At 37.5% G+C, this 14,808-nt stretch overlaps 1 protein-coding gene across 1 annotated transcript in view; it reads right to left on the reverse strand.

Annotated features, from left to right (window-relative positions):
- The window catches only part of LOC132823598 (diacylglycerol O-acyltransferase 1-like), a 195,773-nt gene that overhangs the window by 93,108 nt on the left and 87,857 nt on the right, over nt 1–14,808 (reverse strand). The window contains exons 7-8 of the mRNA XM_060837516.1: nt 14,139–14,230; nt 13,913–14,024 (exon numbers count right to left, since the gene is read on the reverse strand). Coding sequence (XP_060693499.1) covers nt 13,913–14,024; nt 14,139–14,230 — 204 coding nt within the window. The remainder of the gene's footprint in view (nt 1–13,912; nt 14,025–14,138; nt 14,231–14,808) is intronic.

Here is a 14,808-nt window from a genome sequence, read left to right on the forward strand (position 1 = left end):
CAATGTCCAGGAGGTAAATATCCCAATGGAACTTCTGTGAAAACTCTAGAGTAATAGCATTTTAAAAAGTTTATTCGTTTATCCACAGTTTCTACTGATAACCCACTAAATTTATAGTGGAAAATAAAAATGCCCCTGCTTAAATTCCTGCTTCCAGTTTTTATCATAATTGCAAAATTATTGATTATGCAGCAAATCAAGTGTGTTAAAATGTTTAAGTGAGAATTCATATCAGCTGACATTTCCTGGAGTTCATGGGAACACAATTTAACGATCATTTAAAACCATAGGATAGATTAACTGCCATCTCTTTAAGTAAGAAGGACTTTCTCAATTAAATTTCCTTCTGTAATGCTTGTGGAAAGAAAAAGCAGAATTAAAATTTTGTATTCTTTATTCTCATTTGTCCATTCTCTTGATTTCTAATTGATTTACACTCAGCTTTTTCCATTCACATCACTTAAGAAGGTGAGGGGGGAGAGATGCAAGGGCAGAATTGTAGCTTTCAGCAGGTCCCTTATTTCCAATCCTGGATCCCTCCATCAATAAATGTGAATGAGAGGCCGTCGTCGAGAGGCCAGCAACAGGGTTTGCTTGTCATGCTCTTGCACAGCCAGTCCCCTGCCCACTATTGGGTTAGCAGCAGCGACGATGGGATAAGGTCTTGAGCAGGTATTAGTTCAGCTGAGCTCCCTGTTGAATGGGCATCTTATTCCAAGCTTAATTAGGGTGGTGGCAGCTACTTTCCCATCCCATTAAACACCCACCTGCCATCAAATTCACCACAAAAAAGGCACAACTATCCAACCATAAAACGAGGAGTAGGTCACTGACCCCTTGAGTTGTTTCCCCATTCAATTTCATCATGGTTGATCTGTGACCCAACTCCATATACAGTACCCACTTTGGCTTCACATTCTTCGATGTTTTCAGCCTATCAAAATTCTGTCAATCTCAGTTTTAAAGTTAACAAATTATCTAGTATCAATTACTATTTGCAGATGAAAATTCCAAATTTTTACAACTTAAGTGTTTCCTATTTCTCACCTGGAAGCTCTGATTCTAATTTTTAGACAAAACCATCTAATCTTATACTCCCTAAGTGGTGAAAATAATGTATCCTATCTCTTCCTCTTAAATCTTGGAAATATCAATCAAACCATAACTTAGCTTTCCTAAATCCAAGGAGAACTTTTTCTTGATATTTTCTAATCAATCTTTGTAGAGATTTTATTGCACACCTCTGGAACAGGTGTGCAACAGGGTTTGAACCTCATCCTCTTGGATCGAAGGTAGGGAAACTACTGCTGCATCACAAGAGCTCTAGGGAGTACATTCATAGACTATACAATGCTTTTCCATAATTTGGCCTGTGGAGTCCAGGTATCATACTGAGAACTCTACACTACATTCTCACTTCTTCTCATACATTCTAGGGTGTAGTACCCAAAACCACTCTCAGTTTCTCAGGTGTGGTGTAGCAAGGGCTTCTACTTCTTGTGTTCAGTTATTTTCCTGACAAAGGCCATTATCATTAGCCTTTTGATTATTTTCTGTCTGCTCATGATATTTCAATAATCTATGTATCTGGACATCTAAGTCCTTTTGGTCTTCATTGTTTCTAGCATTTTAACATACAGAATACAACATGTTTTAATAAATATTTTAAGTCCAAATGGATGACCTCGCAAAATCAATTTGACAAAGTTCAGCCCATTCATTTAATCTACCAATAATTGGAAAATTGCCAGGAAAATGTTACGTTTTGCTGAAGCTTCTCAGCTTGCACTCATCACGTCAATTTGTAAGAATGCTGTTACAAGACGGACATGAACCTCTCTGTGAATTAAACCAAACACCCAGAAAATCTCACCTCACTTCGTAATCTGTTAAAATATGAGTGACAGAGAATTCTCAAATTTCACTCTTTAAAGAAAATAACATCATTTTTAACACTAAAAGTGAACGTTAAACCACAAGTACTCACAACTCTAAGCCCCCTTTCTCGTAACTGCTTACTATCCGCCTCCAACTCTCTAACAATATGCTGTTCCAGTAAGACACTTATTAAAATTACATCAATTTAATTTCAAAACTACACAGCCATTATCTTCTCCTTGTCTTCAGTCTGAGGATCTCCTTGGGTTGTCTTCTTTCTTTTTACTATGAGTGTGTTTCACACGAAAAGGTATTTTTGATAGAGAATGTTTCTTAATTTCTTTGAGAGTAAGATATCAGTTCAGCAATTAGCTCACCAGTTTTTCTCTCTCTATGGCAACTGCTCTCTGACCAATTTTCGAAATGTCCACAATTTTTTTCTTCCCAACATTGGATTGTCTCATTGGTTTGATGTTGGCAAACCAATAAATTCAACCTCGATTGGGTTTTAATATCCTGGGACATAATTCAGACTGATAGGTTAAATTCAAATCATTGTCAAAACTTAGCAACCAAACTCAAGTATCTATTTCACAGCCAAATGTCACATTTTTCAAATTTTCCAGTACACTCTGGGAGTGCCATCTAGACACATATACAAGTGTGTGTAAGCTCTTAGTTCGGAATATCATGCTCTCCCTCTTAAAGGTACAGTATATGCCTTGAATGTAGAACACCTTCCCCCTTAAGAAAAAAATGAACCATCATAATGAAAAGATGATTTTATGGTTTTTTTCTAATCTTTACTCCCATTATGATGAAATATTAGGTCATTAATCTAAGTCATATTTTTCTGCACACATATATAACATTGGAATCATCAAATCTTGTTGACACATTTTTCCTCTAAATCTGCAATATCTCATTTGCTATCACATTTTTGCAACTCACACCGTGTACTATTTGCAAGTCAAAAGTCTATAACATAAGAGAACAATGAAATAGTCTCATATTTTTTGTCTTTATATCTTTCCAGGAATGTAACAGGCTTGTGGTCTGTGGACACAACCATCGTTGATACATTGTTCATCATATAAACATTAAAATGTTTGAAGACCAGTACCAAACTCAATAATTCTGAATCAAGGGTAGAATATTTTCTCTGGTGGTTGTTGAGTTTCTTTGAAAAGTAGCCAAGTGACCATTCAATTTCATCATCATCTTCCTGTAGCAGTACAACTCTAACTCCTATATTGCCAGCATTGATTGCAACTTTGAAGGGTTTCAAAAAATTTGGTATAGCTAAAACTGGTGCTGTGGTTAGTACAGGTTTTAAATTCTCAAGTGCCTCCTGGCATTGTTCTGTCCACCGAAATTGTGTTGTCTTCCTCTGTACATCTGTTAGCGGTACCACAGCGCTGCTGAAGATTGGAACAAACTTCCAGAAGAATCTGCTTAGTCCCAAAAATTGAAGTATCTCTTTCTTTGAGGATATTCACAGAAATTCTTCAATGGCTTTCGTCTTCACGTTCCTGGGGTCAACCTTCTATGTCCAATGTTATGACCCAAGAACATCACCTCCGCCTTCACAAATTCTGTTTTCTTTAAGTTTATTACCAGTTTTGCTTCTCATACTCGTCCAAAGAGTTCTGCTAACTGTAACATGTGATCAATCCATGACTCACGAAAGATCACTACATCATCCAGATAAACTGCACAATTTGTTAATTCTGCCACAACACTGTTTGTGAATCTTTGGAACGTGACTGGTGTATTCTTCATTCCAAAGGGCATCCCTCTGAATTGATATAGCCAACTTGGTGTTACAAACATAGAAATTTCTTCTGCTTTCTCTGATAAAAGTACCTGCCAATACCCATGCAGTAAATTCAATTTCATGATATAAGTCGCTTGACAAACTTTCTCTTTATAATCCTCCAATCTTGGGATTGGATAGGTGTCTGATTTTTTTTTACAGCACTGACCTCCTGATAGTCCACACAAAATCATTGATTCCCGTCAGATTTGGGAACTAACATGATCAGTGAACTCCACTCACTCTGACTCAGTTCAATGACATCTTCATTGAGCATCGCATCCACTTCCTTCTGGACTTGTGAGGTTTTGAGCAGATTAAGTTTGTAGAGGTGTTGTTTTATTGGAACAGCACTGCCTACTTCCACCTAATGCACAATAGTATTAGTCCTTCCCATCTTATTCTTGCATATGTCCTTAAACCTTTCAACTCGGTTATTTGTTTCTGAGACAGATAGCTCACTAAATTATCCGACTCCTCAAGGACTTCTTCATTTTTTAATGTATTTTGAGGGACATCAAACTCCACAACATCTGGATTTGATTTCTCATTCTGTGTCAATAACTAACACCTATTTCTCCAGTTCCCTGTCTCTATTGTAATAAGGTTTCATCATATTCACATGACATAGCCAATAGTTTTTTTTCTATCCGGCATTTTTACCAGATAGTATACCTGACTCAACTTTTTCTCAATTTGATAGGGACCACTAAACCCGGCTTTGAAGGGATCTCCTATCACTAGTAACAATACTAATAGGTCATCCCGATGGGAAAACATCTGAATTTTTGAGATTTTATCTGCCATCTGCTTCCCATTCTATGCTGTGCCCTTTTCAGATGGTGTTTACCTACTCAATTTAATGTTTCCTCACCTCAGATACATAATCCAAGTGTGAGATCTCCAACTTTGGTCCAACTTATTTTTCTTATTCATATTCACTTCATGTCCGAATATTAATTCAAAGGGAGTAAACTGAGTAGATTTGTTTGGGGCATCTCGAATGGCAAACAATACAAATGGAATACCTTTATCCCAATCAATCGGGTAATCCTGAAAGTACACTCTTAACATTGTCTTAAGGGTCTGATGCCACCTTTCCAAAGCTCCCTGAGATTCAGGATGGTAGTACACACTTGATTTAAAGTGCCGTATGCCTAATTATCCATGACTTCCTTAAATAGCCTAGTAGTAAAATTAGACCCTTGGTCTGACTGAATCTCTCTGGATAGCCCATACTGGGTAAAGAAAGCTACTAATTCCTCCACCACCCTTTTTGCCTTCATACTCTGTCACGGAATTGCCTCCAGAAATCTAATAAACAAATGTATTATCATTAGCAAGTACTGTTCCCACTTTTAGTTTTTAGGGAGGAACCTACACAATCAACCATAATCTGCATGAAAGGTTCTTCAATTGCAGGAATTGGCAACAAGGGTGCTGGTTTTATTAGTGGTTTACCTACCATTTAGCATGTATGACATGTATTGCAAATTTAACCATATCCTTGTGCAATCCAGGCCAATAGTTGGAAAATTGGACCTTAATCTGCGTCTTCCTCACACCTGAATAATCTCTGACTCGTTATTCATGTGCTACCCGTAATACCTCCTGTCTGTATACTACTAGCAACACAATCTGGTGCACTTCCATCTATTTTTCACTGCATTAACCTGCCGTGGTCTCCATTTTCATTTTAGGATTCTTTCTTTAAGATAATAACCCTCAGGAGTACGTTCTGATTCATTTTATGAGTATGCATCAATATATATACACATATACCTTATATTGTATTGTCTTTCTGTTGTAAGTCCATTAGCTTTTCAGGACTCAACACTTCTATTCAGGTTTTCCCTACACTATGATGTGAAACATGGTGTCAGCTCAGTGAACCTCATCTCTTTCGTTTTTCTCTTTAGTTTTTGCTTCTTGCTGTGACTTATGACAGTGGGAGCTTGTTATTACAGTCTGGAAAATTTCCAGGGTATTTGTCTTTTAACTCCTTGGTTTCCCAGTTTTCATTTACCTGCTCCACAACAAGGGGTGTCACTCCCACCTTGAATCCTGCCAGCTCATTCCCAAGAACAAACAGTATTCTTGGAACTGACACTCTGTCAATCACTCCCACTGTTACTTCCCCAGTCTTGATTTGGCTCTTCAACCTGATCTTACACAGTGGAACCACTAAATTTCTGTCCCTTTATCCTACAAATTACCACTCTCTCGGGTAACATGTCAGAAAGAGTGCAAATGCTTTAATCTCCTCAACTTTTCTTGTGGCTTCCTTTACTACTTTCACTAATCCCACTGGTTTAGTCTCTCTTACCATATCTTTTCCCGCAGTGCCTTTCTTCAACAACCAGCATTGTGACTTTGTGTGTCCCACCTTACCACAGTGAAAACACCTGAGACCCATCACCTCCTTTTCACCCTCTTGGGCTTCTTTTTTCACCTGTGTAAACTGTTCCCAGTGTGAACTACTCTTTGTTTAGAGTAGATTCTACCCAATTTCTCCCTTCTCTCAATTTCTATCCCTCACAGGATGAACTCCTTGCTGGAAGCTACATTTCACCTTGTGCACCAATGCATATCCATCTGCCATCTCTGCCGCTCTTCTCACTTCTTGAACTTTCTGTTCATTTACGTAAGTTCTTCTCATCTCTGGAAGTGAGTTTATAAACTCCTCCAGCAGAATAGTCCCTCTTAGAGCCTTTTATATCTTACCTATTTTAAGGCCCTCACCCATCTGTCAAAATTAATTCTTTCAAATTCAACATAAGTCTGAACTGGTTTCATCTTTATGTTTCTTAACCACTGTCTATACACTTCTAGTACCAATTCATAAGCACTCAAAATTGCCTTTTTGACATCTGCATAATCTCTTGACCCCTCATCTGACAGTGCTGCAAATATCTCACTAGCCCTACCTACCAGTTTTGTCTGAACTAGCATTACCCACAAGGTCTCTGGTCACTTCATCTACCTAGCCAATTTTTCAAATGCAATAAAGAAGGCTTTGACATCTTTCTCACTAAAATGTGGCAATGTTTTAACACATTGTATATATCACTACCTTCTCTCTACATTTTCATCCTGTTAACTTGACTTTTCTGACTAATTCACAATTTCTGAAGTTCAAATTTTTTCTCCCTTTCTCGTTATCTATTTTACCTCTCTTTTTATCTTTGTTCAGCTCAGAACCTTCTCTCCCTTTTTCCTCCAACATGGCTCTTCTTTCCCTTTCTTTATCTTCTAACTCCATTTGCCTCAATTATAATTTAAGTTTTTCTAACTCTATTCCACATGTCTGTTTTTCTGATACAAGTGCTGGAGCAACTGCATTACAATTTCAGCTTTCCTTTTGTCCCTGGTTAAACTCAACTCTAACCTATTTTCTAATTCTAAATGTAGGTCCTTCCTCGGTCTTTCAAAACTTTCTTTGCAAATTTGGGAAGCATCTTCAAACCCCAGAACCTCTTTAGCAACGTTAAGAGCTATTTTCCTCACTTTTAATTTTATCAACCAGAAGTAACTGAAATTAAACAAACTTTTTCACCAAAGTTTTATTTAAAGATCTCGGACACGAATCACCCATGGTTTAAATCTGCTTGGATCTTATGTACCCCAAATCAGTTCAGATCTGTCCAAATCTCAGACTGGATCTGTGTAAACCTGGCCAAATCTCGGACTCGAGCCCCTAAACTGTTACAACTCAGAGGTAAGCCCCTCTGTTAATTAAACCAAACACCCAGAAAACCTCACCTCGCCTCATAATGTTAAAATGAGTGAACATAAACAACAAGTATTCACAACTCTAAGCCACCCTTTCTCTTAACTGCTTATTACCTGCTTCCAACACTATAGCAATATGTTGCTTCAATAAGTCACTTATTAAAATTACAACAACTTAATTTCAAAGCCACATAACCACTGTCTTCTTCTGAGTCTTCACTCTTCTGGCTGAGGATCTCTCCAGGTTGTCTTTTTGCCTTTTACTGTGAGTATGCTTCACATGAAAAGCTACATTTGATGGAGAGTGTTTCCTAATTTCTTTGAGAGCAAGATGTTAAACGTGCAATTAGGTCTCCAGTTTCTCTCTCTATGGCAGTTGCTCTCTGACCAATTTTCAAAATGTCTGCATTTTTATGCCTCGCAACATTGGATTGTCTCATTGGTTCGATGTTGGCAAAACAATAAATTTAAATTCAATTGAGTTTTAGTATTCTGGGGCATAATTTAAACTCTAAGTGTGGCACTGGAAAAGCAGGTCAGGCAGCATCCAGGGAGCAGGATAGTCACATTTTGGGCATAAGCCCTTCATCAGGAATGTGAATAATTTAAACTGATTGATTAAAGTTAAATTGTTGTCAAAACAGCAGGCAAAACTCAGGTATCCATTTCACAGTCAAATGTTACATTTTTCCAATTTTCTAGTATACTCTGAAATTGCCATCTAGTCATATACATAGATGCTTGTAAGCTCTCGATTTCGAACAGCATTTTATCTCTCTTAAAGGTACAGTACATGCCCTCAACTTCATAACAACACCAATCTAAAATTGCTTGTTATCATAATCATTCACACACTCAGAATTATCCAGCAAAGCTTGAGCATGACGTTCACTGCTACTGAACAGCATCAAGGTAAGTGACATTTGCCATTAATAGGATTTACTATCAGCTCAAAAAGACATTCAGCTTATCAGAGGGGTGATGTGGTTTAGAAATTTCAGTACCAGTGTGATGTCAGATATCTAGGTCACACATCCCAAAGACTGGCAGTTGCATCAAACAGCATTCCTCTTCCACTTTTTGCAACATAAAATGTATTGATCATATAAAACCAGCAGATGCTTGCAAATAATGCCCAACATAACACAGTGTCCAACATTAAATGTGGTTCCATGAATGGAAAATATTTGCTGAATAAGTGTGCAAAGAATTACATTGACAACCAATTCAGGATTCTCAGTCAGGCTTGTAGTGTAGTACACTTGTGTGTACTGAAAAATGCATATATTAATAAGACGAACTCCATTTGTTGCAGACAAATACTACACCTGTTTCAATGCAGCAAAATAGGTGATAGACATTTTCTGTTTCATTTCTACAGAGTGCCTTGACAAGATTCAACCTGGTTTAAAAACTTGACAGTAAACTGTCAATCGTCATGAGTTGGTGCATTAAGGACAACACCGCCAGCAATCAGTTCAGTTTACCAACCAAACAGCACTCTCCTCTCATATAAATGATGATTTTCTCTTACACTGCTACTACTGCGAATTGTCCTGGTGAGTGCAAGATGTAAAGCTCCAACAAAATGTATGTTTTTTTCAACAATTCTGAAGTTTTTTTTATTTGCTTAGAAGTAACATAATACTAGAATACTTGTATTTCTACCAATATTGCTTTGTAAGTTTTGCTTCGATTTAATTTGCTTATAATGCTGCCTATTTATATGTCACTAGATGGACTTCCTATTTCATCATGTAAGACTTTGTTGAATACAATGAATTGCTGAGGCCCCAATACAAATTGCTGCAGGATACCTCTCGTCACATCTTTGCAATTGGAGCATCTACCCATTATCCCAACTCTCTGCCTTCTTCTGCACAGTCAATTTCCCAAATGGATGAATAATTTGCTTAGATTCAATTCCATTAAATTCAGCTTTAGTTGGCAGTTGTTTAAGAAGAATTTATCAAATGGTTTCAGGAAGCCCACTAAAATAACATTCATTGACATTCTCCAGTCCACTATTTTAGTAATTCTAAAATGATCAGATTCATCAGATATTATTTGCTATTTACCAATCCTCCAAACTCTTACGTTCTTTGCTGTGTTTGTTGCATTTTTGCTGAATGGCTGAAAAAGCAATATGTTGTTTGAATAATTTACACTTTAATTACCAGTCATAGCCATGCACATACTTCCAGCACACCTTCAATACTTTTCATTCTTCCTGCTTTCCAGAATATATCTTTCTCTCAAAGTAATAGCCCTCTCTTCCTTGTTGTAGATTCTCATCATTCCTTACTGCTTCCATAACATTGAACCATTATTTGTAAATTCACAACACTCTCAAATTTCCTCACATCACTTCAACAATGGAAGATTCCTTCATGTAGATATCCTAAATCCCAAAATTCCCATTTCTTCTTTTCCCAACCACACCATCCTTTCAATATTCCAATATCTTACTTCTTCTCACTGTTACTTAGACTTCAGTGATTCTAAGTAAAATCTATAGCAGTTTTCCTATGATACTTTTCTGGATTCTAGGTTTTAGTACAAGATATCGTGCAAAATGCACTCATAGGTAAACAATCACATTAATAACCCAAGGCATCAATGGATAATTTTGACAAGAATCACCTAACTTTGCAGAAACAATTGTTCTGAAAACAATCCTGTTTGAATATATGACAAAAGCTACTCTCATTATGAACAGAATGTGGCGTTGTCCCGTTTCCTCTCAGTCGAAGCAAAATGCTCAGAATCACAATGTAAGTTTATCTCCTTCATCTTTATTCTGAACCCTGGGGGGAGAGATAACAGTTGCCCAAGTGCACAGAGACATGAGTTCACAGACTTCTCTGGGACAGCAGGTTCTCAAAGAACTATATAGTCATTTTACAGGGAGGAGCATCCATATCAGGCAACATACATATTAATTGGGTGACTGTTACAATCAAAGAGTGTCAATAGTAAGGATTAAGCCATCTGCTGTTACACAATGAATAACTGGCTTTACATAATGAATACTTTTCCCCTTGTTAAACTGACCTCACATACTGAATTCTTCCAATATTGTTAAATGGCTCTACATACTGATTACTTTTCCATCATCCTTGTTAATCCATCATCCTTGCCTCCAGCACTCCATTGTTAATTGTAAGTTCTTATTTGATCTGAGTCATGCTCAGCTGAACCTGTTTCACAAAACACAAAACTTAACTCTTTCCCTGCTTGCTTATACCCTATACATATTCTCATTCCCTCCTTTTATCATTTCATGATAACCAATGGCACTACCAGCTTTCATAAGACTCTTGACAGCCAGTATTTAAGCAACTTATTGACACACAGCATACAATGATTATAACAACAAAACTTACTAGTCCATTACTGTAATTAGAATTTGAAGAATCCTCCCATGTAGAAAAAAAATCACCAGTAAAGTTCTTAAATCCACAGTCCTTAGTGACCACTCCATACCTTCCAAGTCGAGTGGAAACGAGCCAGTTCTCCAAAATCTCCTTCAGTAAGTCCAACCTGAAAACAAAGTTCACTCTGTCCTTGCAGACTACTTCACGGAGAAGTCTGATTTCTTGGATGAGGGCAGTTAAATGCTTCACAAAACTGACAAGACTTCCGTCCTTGTGGAGGTGCTTCAGATGGAGGATGCGTATCTGAATGTGCAGCAGCAGCATATTTGGATAATGCAGCATTCTTTGCTGCTTCTGCTCTACTGTTAAATATGACAAAGCCAACTGGCTGTTGTAATGTTAGATTGATCAGTGAACCTTCATATCCCTTAAATGATCAAAAGACAAGGTAAAGCTCACGTGGATTAATGTCCATAGGAAGGCCACTGATCAAAAGCAAATCAACCTCTTCCTCACTGTTGTTAGCTTCTTCACTTTTCATGCTCATGACTGGGGAGCTAACCAAATCCGTTGGGTCAGGCTGTGGAGGGGTGTATTCCAGAGTAGATGTTAGGTGTTGAAAGTATCCTTGCATTTCCTTTCTTATTCCCTCCTTGCCAAAGTAGTTATCAGGATGAAATCAGTCACACATTTAACTACACTGAACTGTGTCTGCCTATTTCAACATTCTTTGAATTCTTGAAATCTATTACTCTATTCACTATTTATGGCATCATCAAGTTTTGTACAATACATAGACTTCTAAATTGTACTGCCTAAAACAATTCAGTCAATTATAAACAACAATCAGTAATCCTAAAATCAAACCCTTGGGTGCTTCCATTCAGATTATTCAAAAATTATTTTCTTTTAACAAATTGAGACTGGGCTAATGTAAAAGCTGTCAGGAAAAGTATTTCAAAAGTCTGGAATAGTAAGCAAACAACAAAATGTTTCCTGTGCTTTAGCAATTGAAGAGGCGATTTCAGTTCAAATTTAAATGTCAAATATTTGTGGGAAACAAATGCTGAGTGTTTTAAAATATGCTCTCCAAATGAAACTTCCCAAATAAAACAGTCAAAATTACAGTGGCAACTTTGGCAGAGATCAACATTCTTTAAATTTGCAATATGAAGGGGGCCAATGAAGTCTTAACAATAATTAACAGAAACAGCTCAGCCTCAAGTTCTAATATTCTCTAAAATCCTAACAAAACATCAAACTCAGTATGTACTCTTCTTTTTGTGAACTCTCTGCATTAAAAACATAGCAGCAAAGTTATTTTAATACAATGCTCTCACTGGCTAAAGCATGATCACTGACCCATTTTTTTTTACAGGTATTGTAGAATTTCAAACAAATCAGGGGCTCAAGGCACTCAATCAATTTGCTTTAAGGTTACAAGTTTGATAATTTTAAAACAGACATAATGTTGTACAATTTCAATGTAAAAGCGAAATCTGCCCCATTAGATAATCCACAAAACACATTGAGACCCTAATTCAAACAAGGCAAAACAGTTACTTAAAAAGGATTTTCTGAACCAGTATTTTAACAAATCAAAAGTCTTAAACATCAAACACTCTCAGCATGGCACAATCTACATTGAAACTTTCCTTTTTCAACCCAAGTATTAGTATACCCTTAATTTCAGCGTTTTCTATTTTTTTGGCATCCTCTCACTGAAATTACTCCTTTCAAAACAAAAAATCCTCACAGCAGACCACATTACACTGCACTCCAAGCCACTCTCTTCCCCCAGAACAAAGATTCACAGAGTCTCGAATTTTGCCACTAGGGGAGTTTAACCCCTTTCTCATTTTACTCCTCACGGGGCTCAAACCCCAATTAAACACAGAGAACCTGAATCCCACTTAAACACAGAGAGCTCGAACCTCACTTAAACAGAGAACCCAAATCCCACTTAAACATAGAAAACTCAAACTTCGCTTAAATAAAGAGAGAACTCAAATCTCAATTAAATACAGAAAGCTCGAACCGTACTTAAACAGACAGAGCTCGAACCTCGCACAGCGGGAGGACTTCAACCTCAAATCAAGTCACCCAGTAGACTTGAACCCCAGTACCGCACAGAGGACTCGAATCTCACCCCAAACCACCCTAGGGGATTTTAACCCCAGTACCGCACAGAGGACTCAAACCTCAACCACATCCCTCACCCCAGGGACTCGAACCCCATCACTGCGCAGAGGACTCGAACCTCTGCCTGCCAGCGCGCTTGCGAAACTGTGTCTCTCGACTGAACTAATTACTGTCTGAGGAGTCCGTAGAATAGAGAGCGATCAAGTGAGGGGACCATCTCAGACACACAGGAATAGCGAGAGGGACCAAGGTTTAAAATATTACTTGTGGGCCCATCTGTCTCGAGACACCGATGCTCCAGGTGGCCGCTGACACCGTCTGATCATAATTATTTATTTGGATCCTTCTGACTATGCCAATATTGTCGTTCCATTTCCCCCTCAGTTGAAGCAAAATGCCCAAAGACACAGTGGGTTCTCAATGAACTATATAGTCATTTTACAGGGAGGAACATCCAGGTAAGGCAACATACATATTAATTAGGTGACTGTTACAATCAGCGAGTGTCAATAGTAAAGATAAAGCCATCTGCTGCTGCACAATGAATAAATAACTGGCTTCACATAATGAATATGTTTCACCTTGTTAAACTGACCTCACATACTGAATGCTTCCAATATTGTTAAATGGCTCTTTCACCTTGTTAATCTATTACCCTTGCCTCCAGCACTCCATTGTTAATTGTAAGTTCTTATCTGATCTGAGTCATACTCAGCTGAACCTCTCGTTTCACAAAACTCAGAACTTAACTCTTTCCCTGCTTGCTTATACCCTATACATATTCTCAATGGAAGACATAACTTTACACATCAGCTTAAACTCATACTTGGCACTAAAGCAATCTAGATCAATCTAAATTAAAATTGTGATTTCTTATACTAACTCACCAATACTTTTCTCCACAGTGATCAAATAACTGCACCTGCATTGTATTACCTGCAAAAAGAACGAAGGATAAAATCTATACCTTTTACTGTCAAATTGTCTGGAAAGGTAACCAGTTGTTGTAGATTGCCCCCACCAGTGTTGCTTGGATCAGATGCACATGATGAAATACCTGCAAGAGCATCAGGATTAGACTAATCATTAAGATAACATAAAGAAATCTGAAAGAACATAATTATAATAGTACTGAAGATGTTCAGGTTTGGTATACCTGGATGTTTTATAGATGATTTTAGACCAAGAGGTACCCATTCTTCACGAAGCCACCGATTCACCTCATGGTATGAGTACAGTTTCATGAACATGATGCTATGTATTCCCAAGACCAGAGCTGATCCAGCTGGTTGCAGGAATGACATAAAGGCAAAAAAGGAAAGAATGATAAGTAACAGTACCAGTCTATGACAAAGGAATATTCATTTGGCAGTGAGTGTCCACAAAGTTGCAGCACAAATCAAGGTATCAAATATGCAATTTTTACAATATGTACAATGAACAATTTCATATTAACAGCTGATAACTCTCTGTTCCAATGACTTGATATTTTGATTTGTTGCTCATTCCTACAATACAGACATGACACCAAGATACTATTGAATTCCTGCGCAGCATTCTCAGGCCTGAAGTCCTGACAGCCCCTAGATGCACGAAGGTTCCATTACGTTAGCAAATGTCATTCATTTGTTCAAAAAGTAAGAGATTAGTTAGCTTAACATCCTTCACAAGAAAATGTTAGAAGTTATTACTAAAGAAGTTATAGCAATGCACTTAGACAAGTTCAATTTCATGAGACAGTCAAAATGGTCTCTGTGAAAGAGAAATCATGTTTAACCAATCCACTGGTGTTTTTGAGTAAGTAACATTCTATCGTTAAATCAGAAGTGTTGAATGTACTGGCATCTATTAAAGTGCCATATT

This window comes from Hemiscyllium ocellatum, chromosome 17, assembly GCF_020745735.1.
Source record: "Hemiscyllium ocellatum isolate sHemOce1 chromosome 17, sHemOce1.pat.X.cur, whole genome shotgun sequence".
NCBI classification, from domain to species: domain Eukaryota; kingdom Metazoa; phylum Chordata; class Chondrichthyes; order Orectolobiformes; family Hemiscylliidae; genus Hemiscyllium; species Hemiscyllium ocellatum.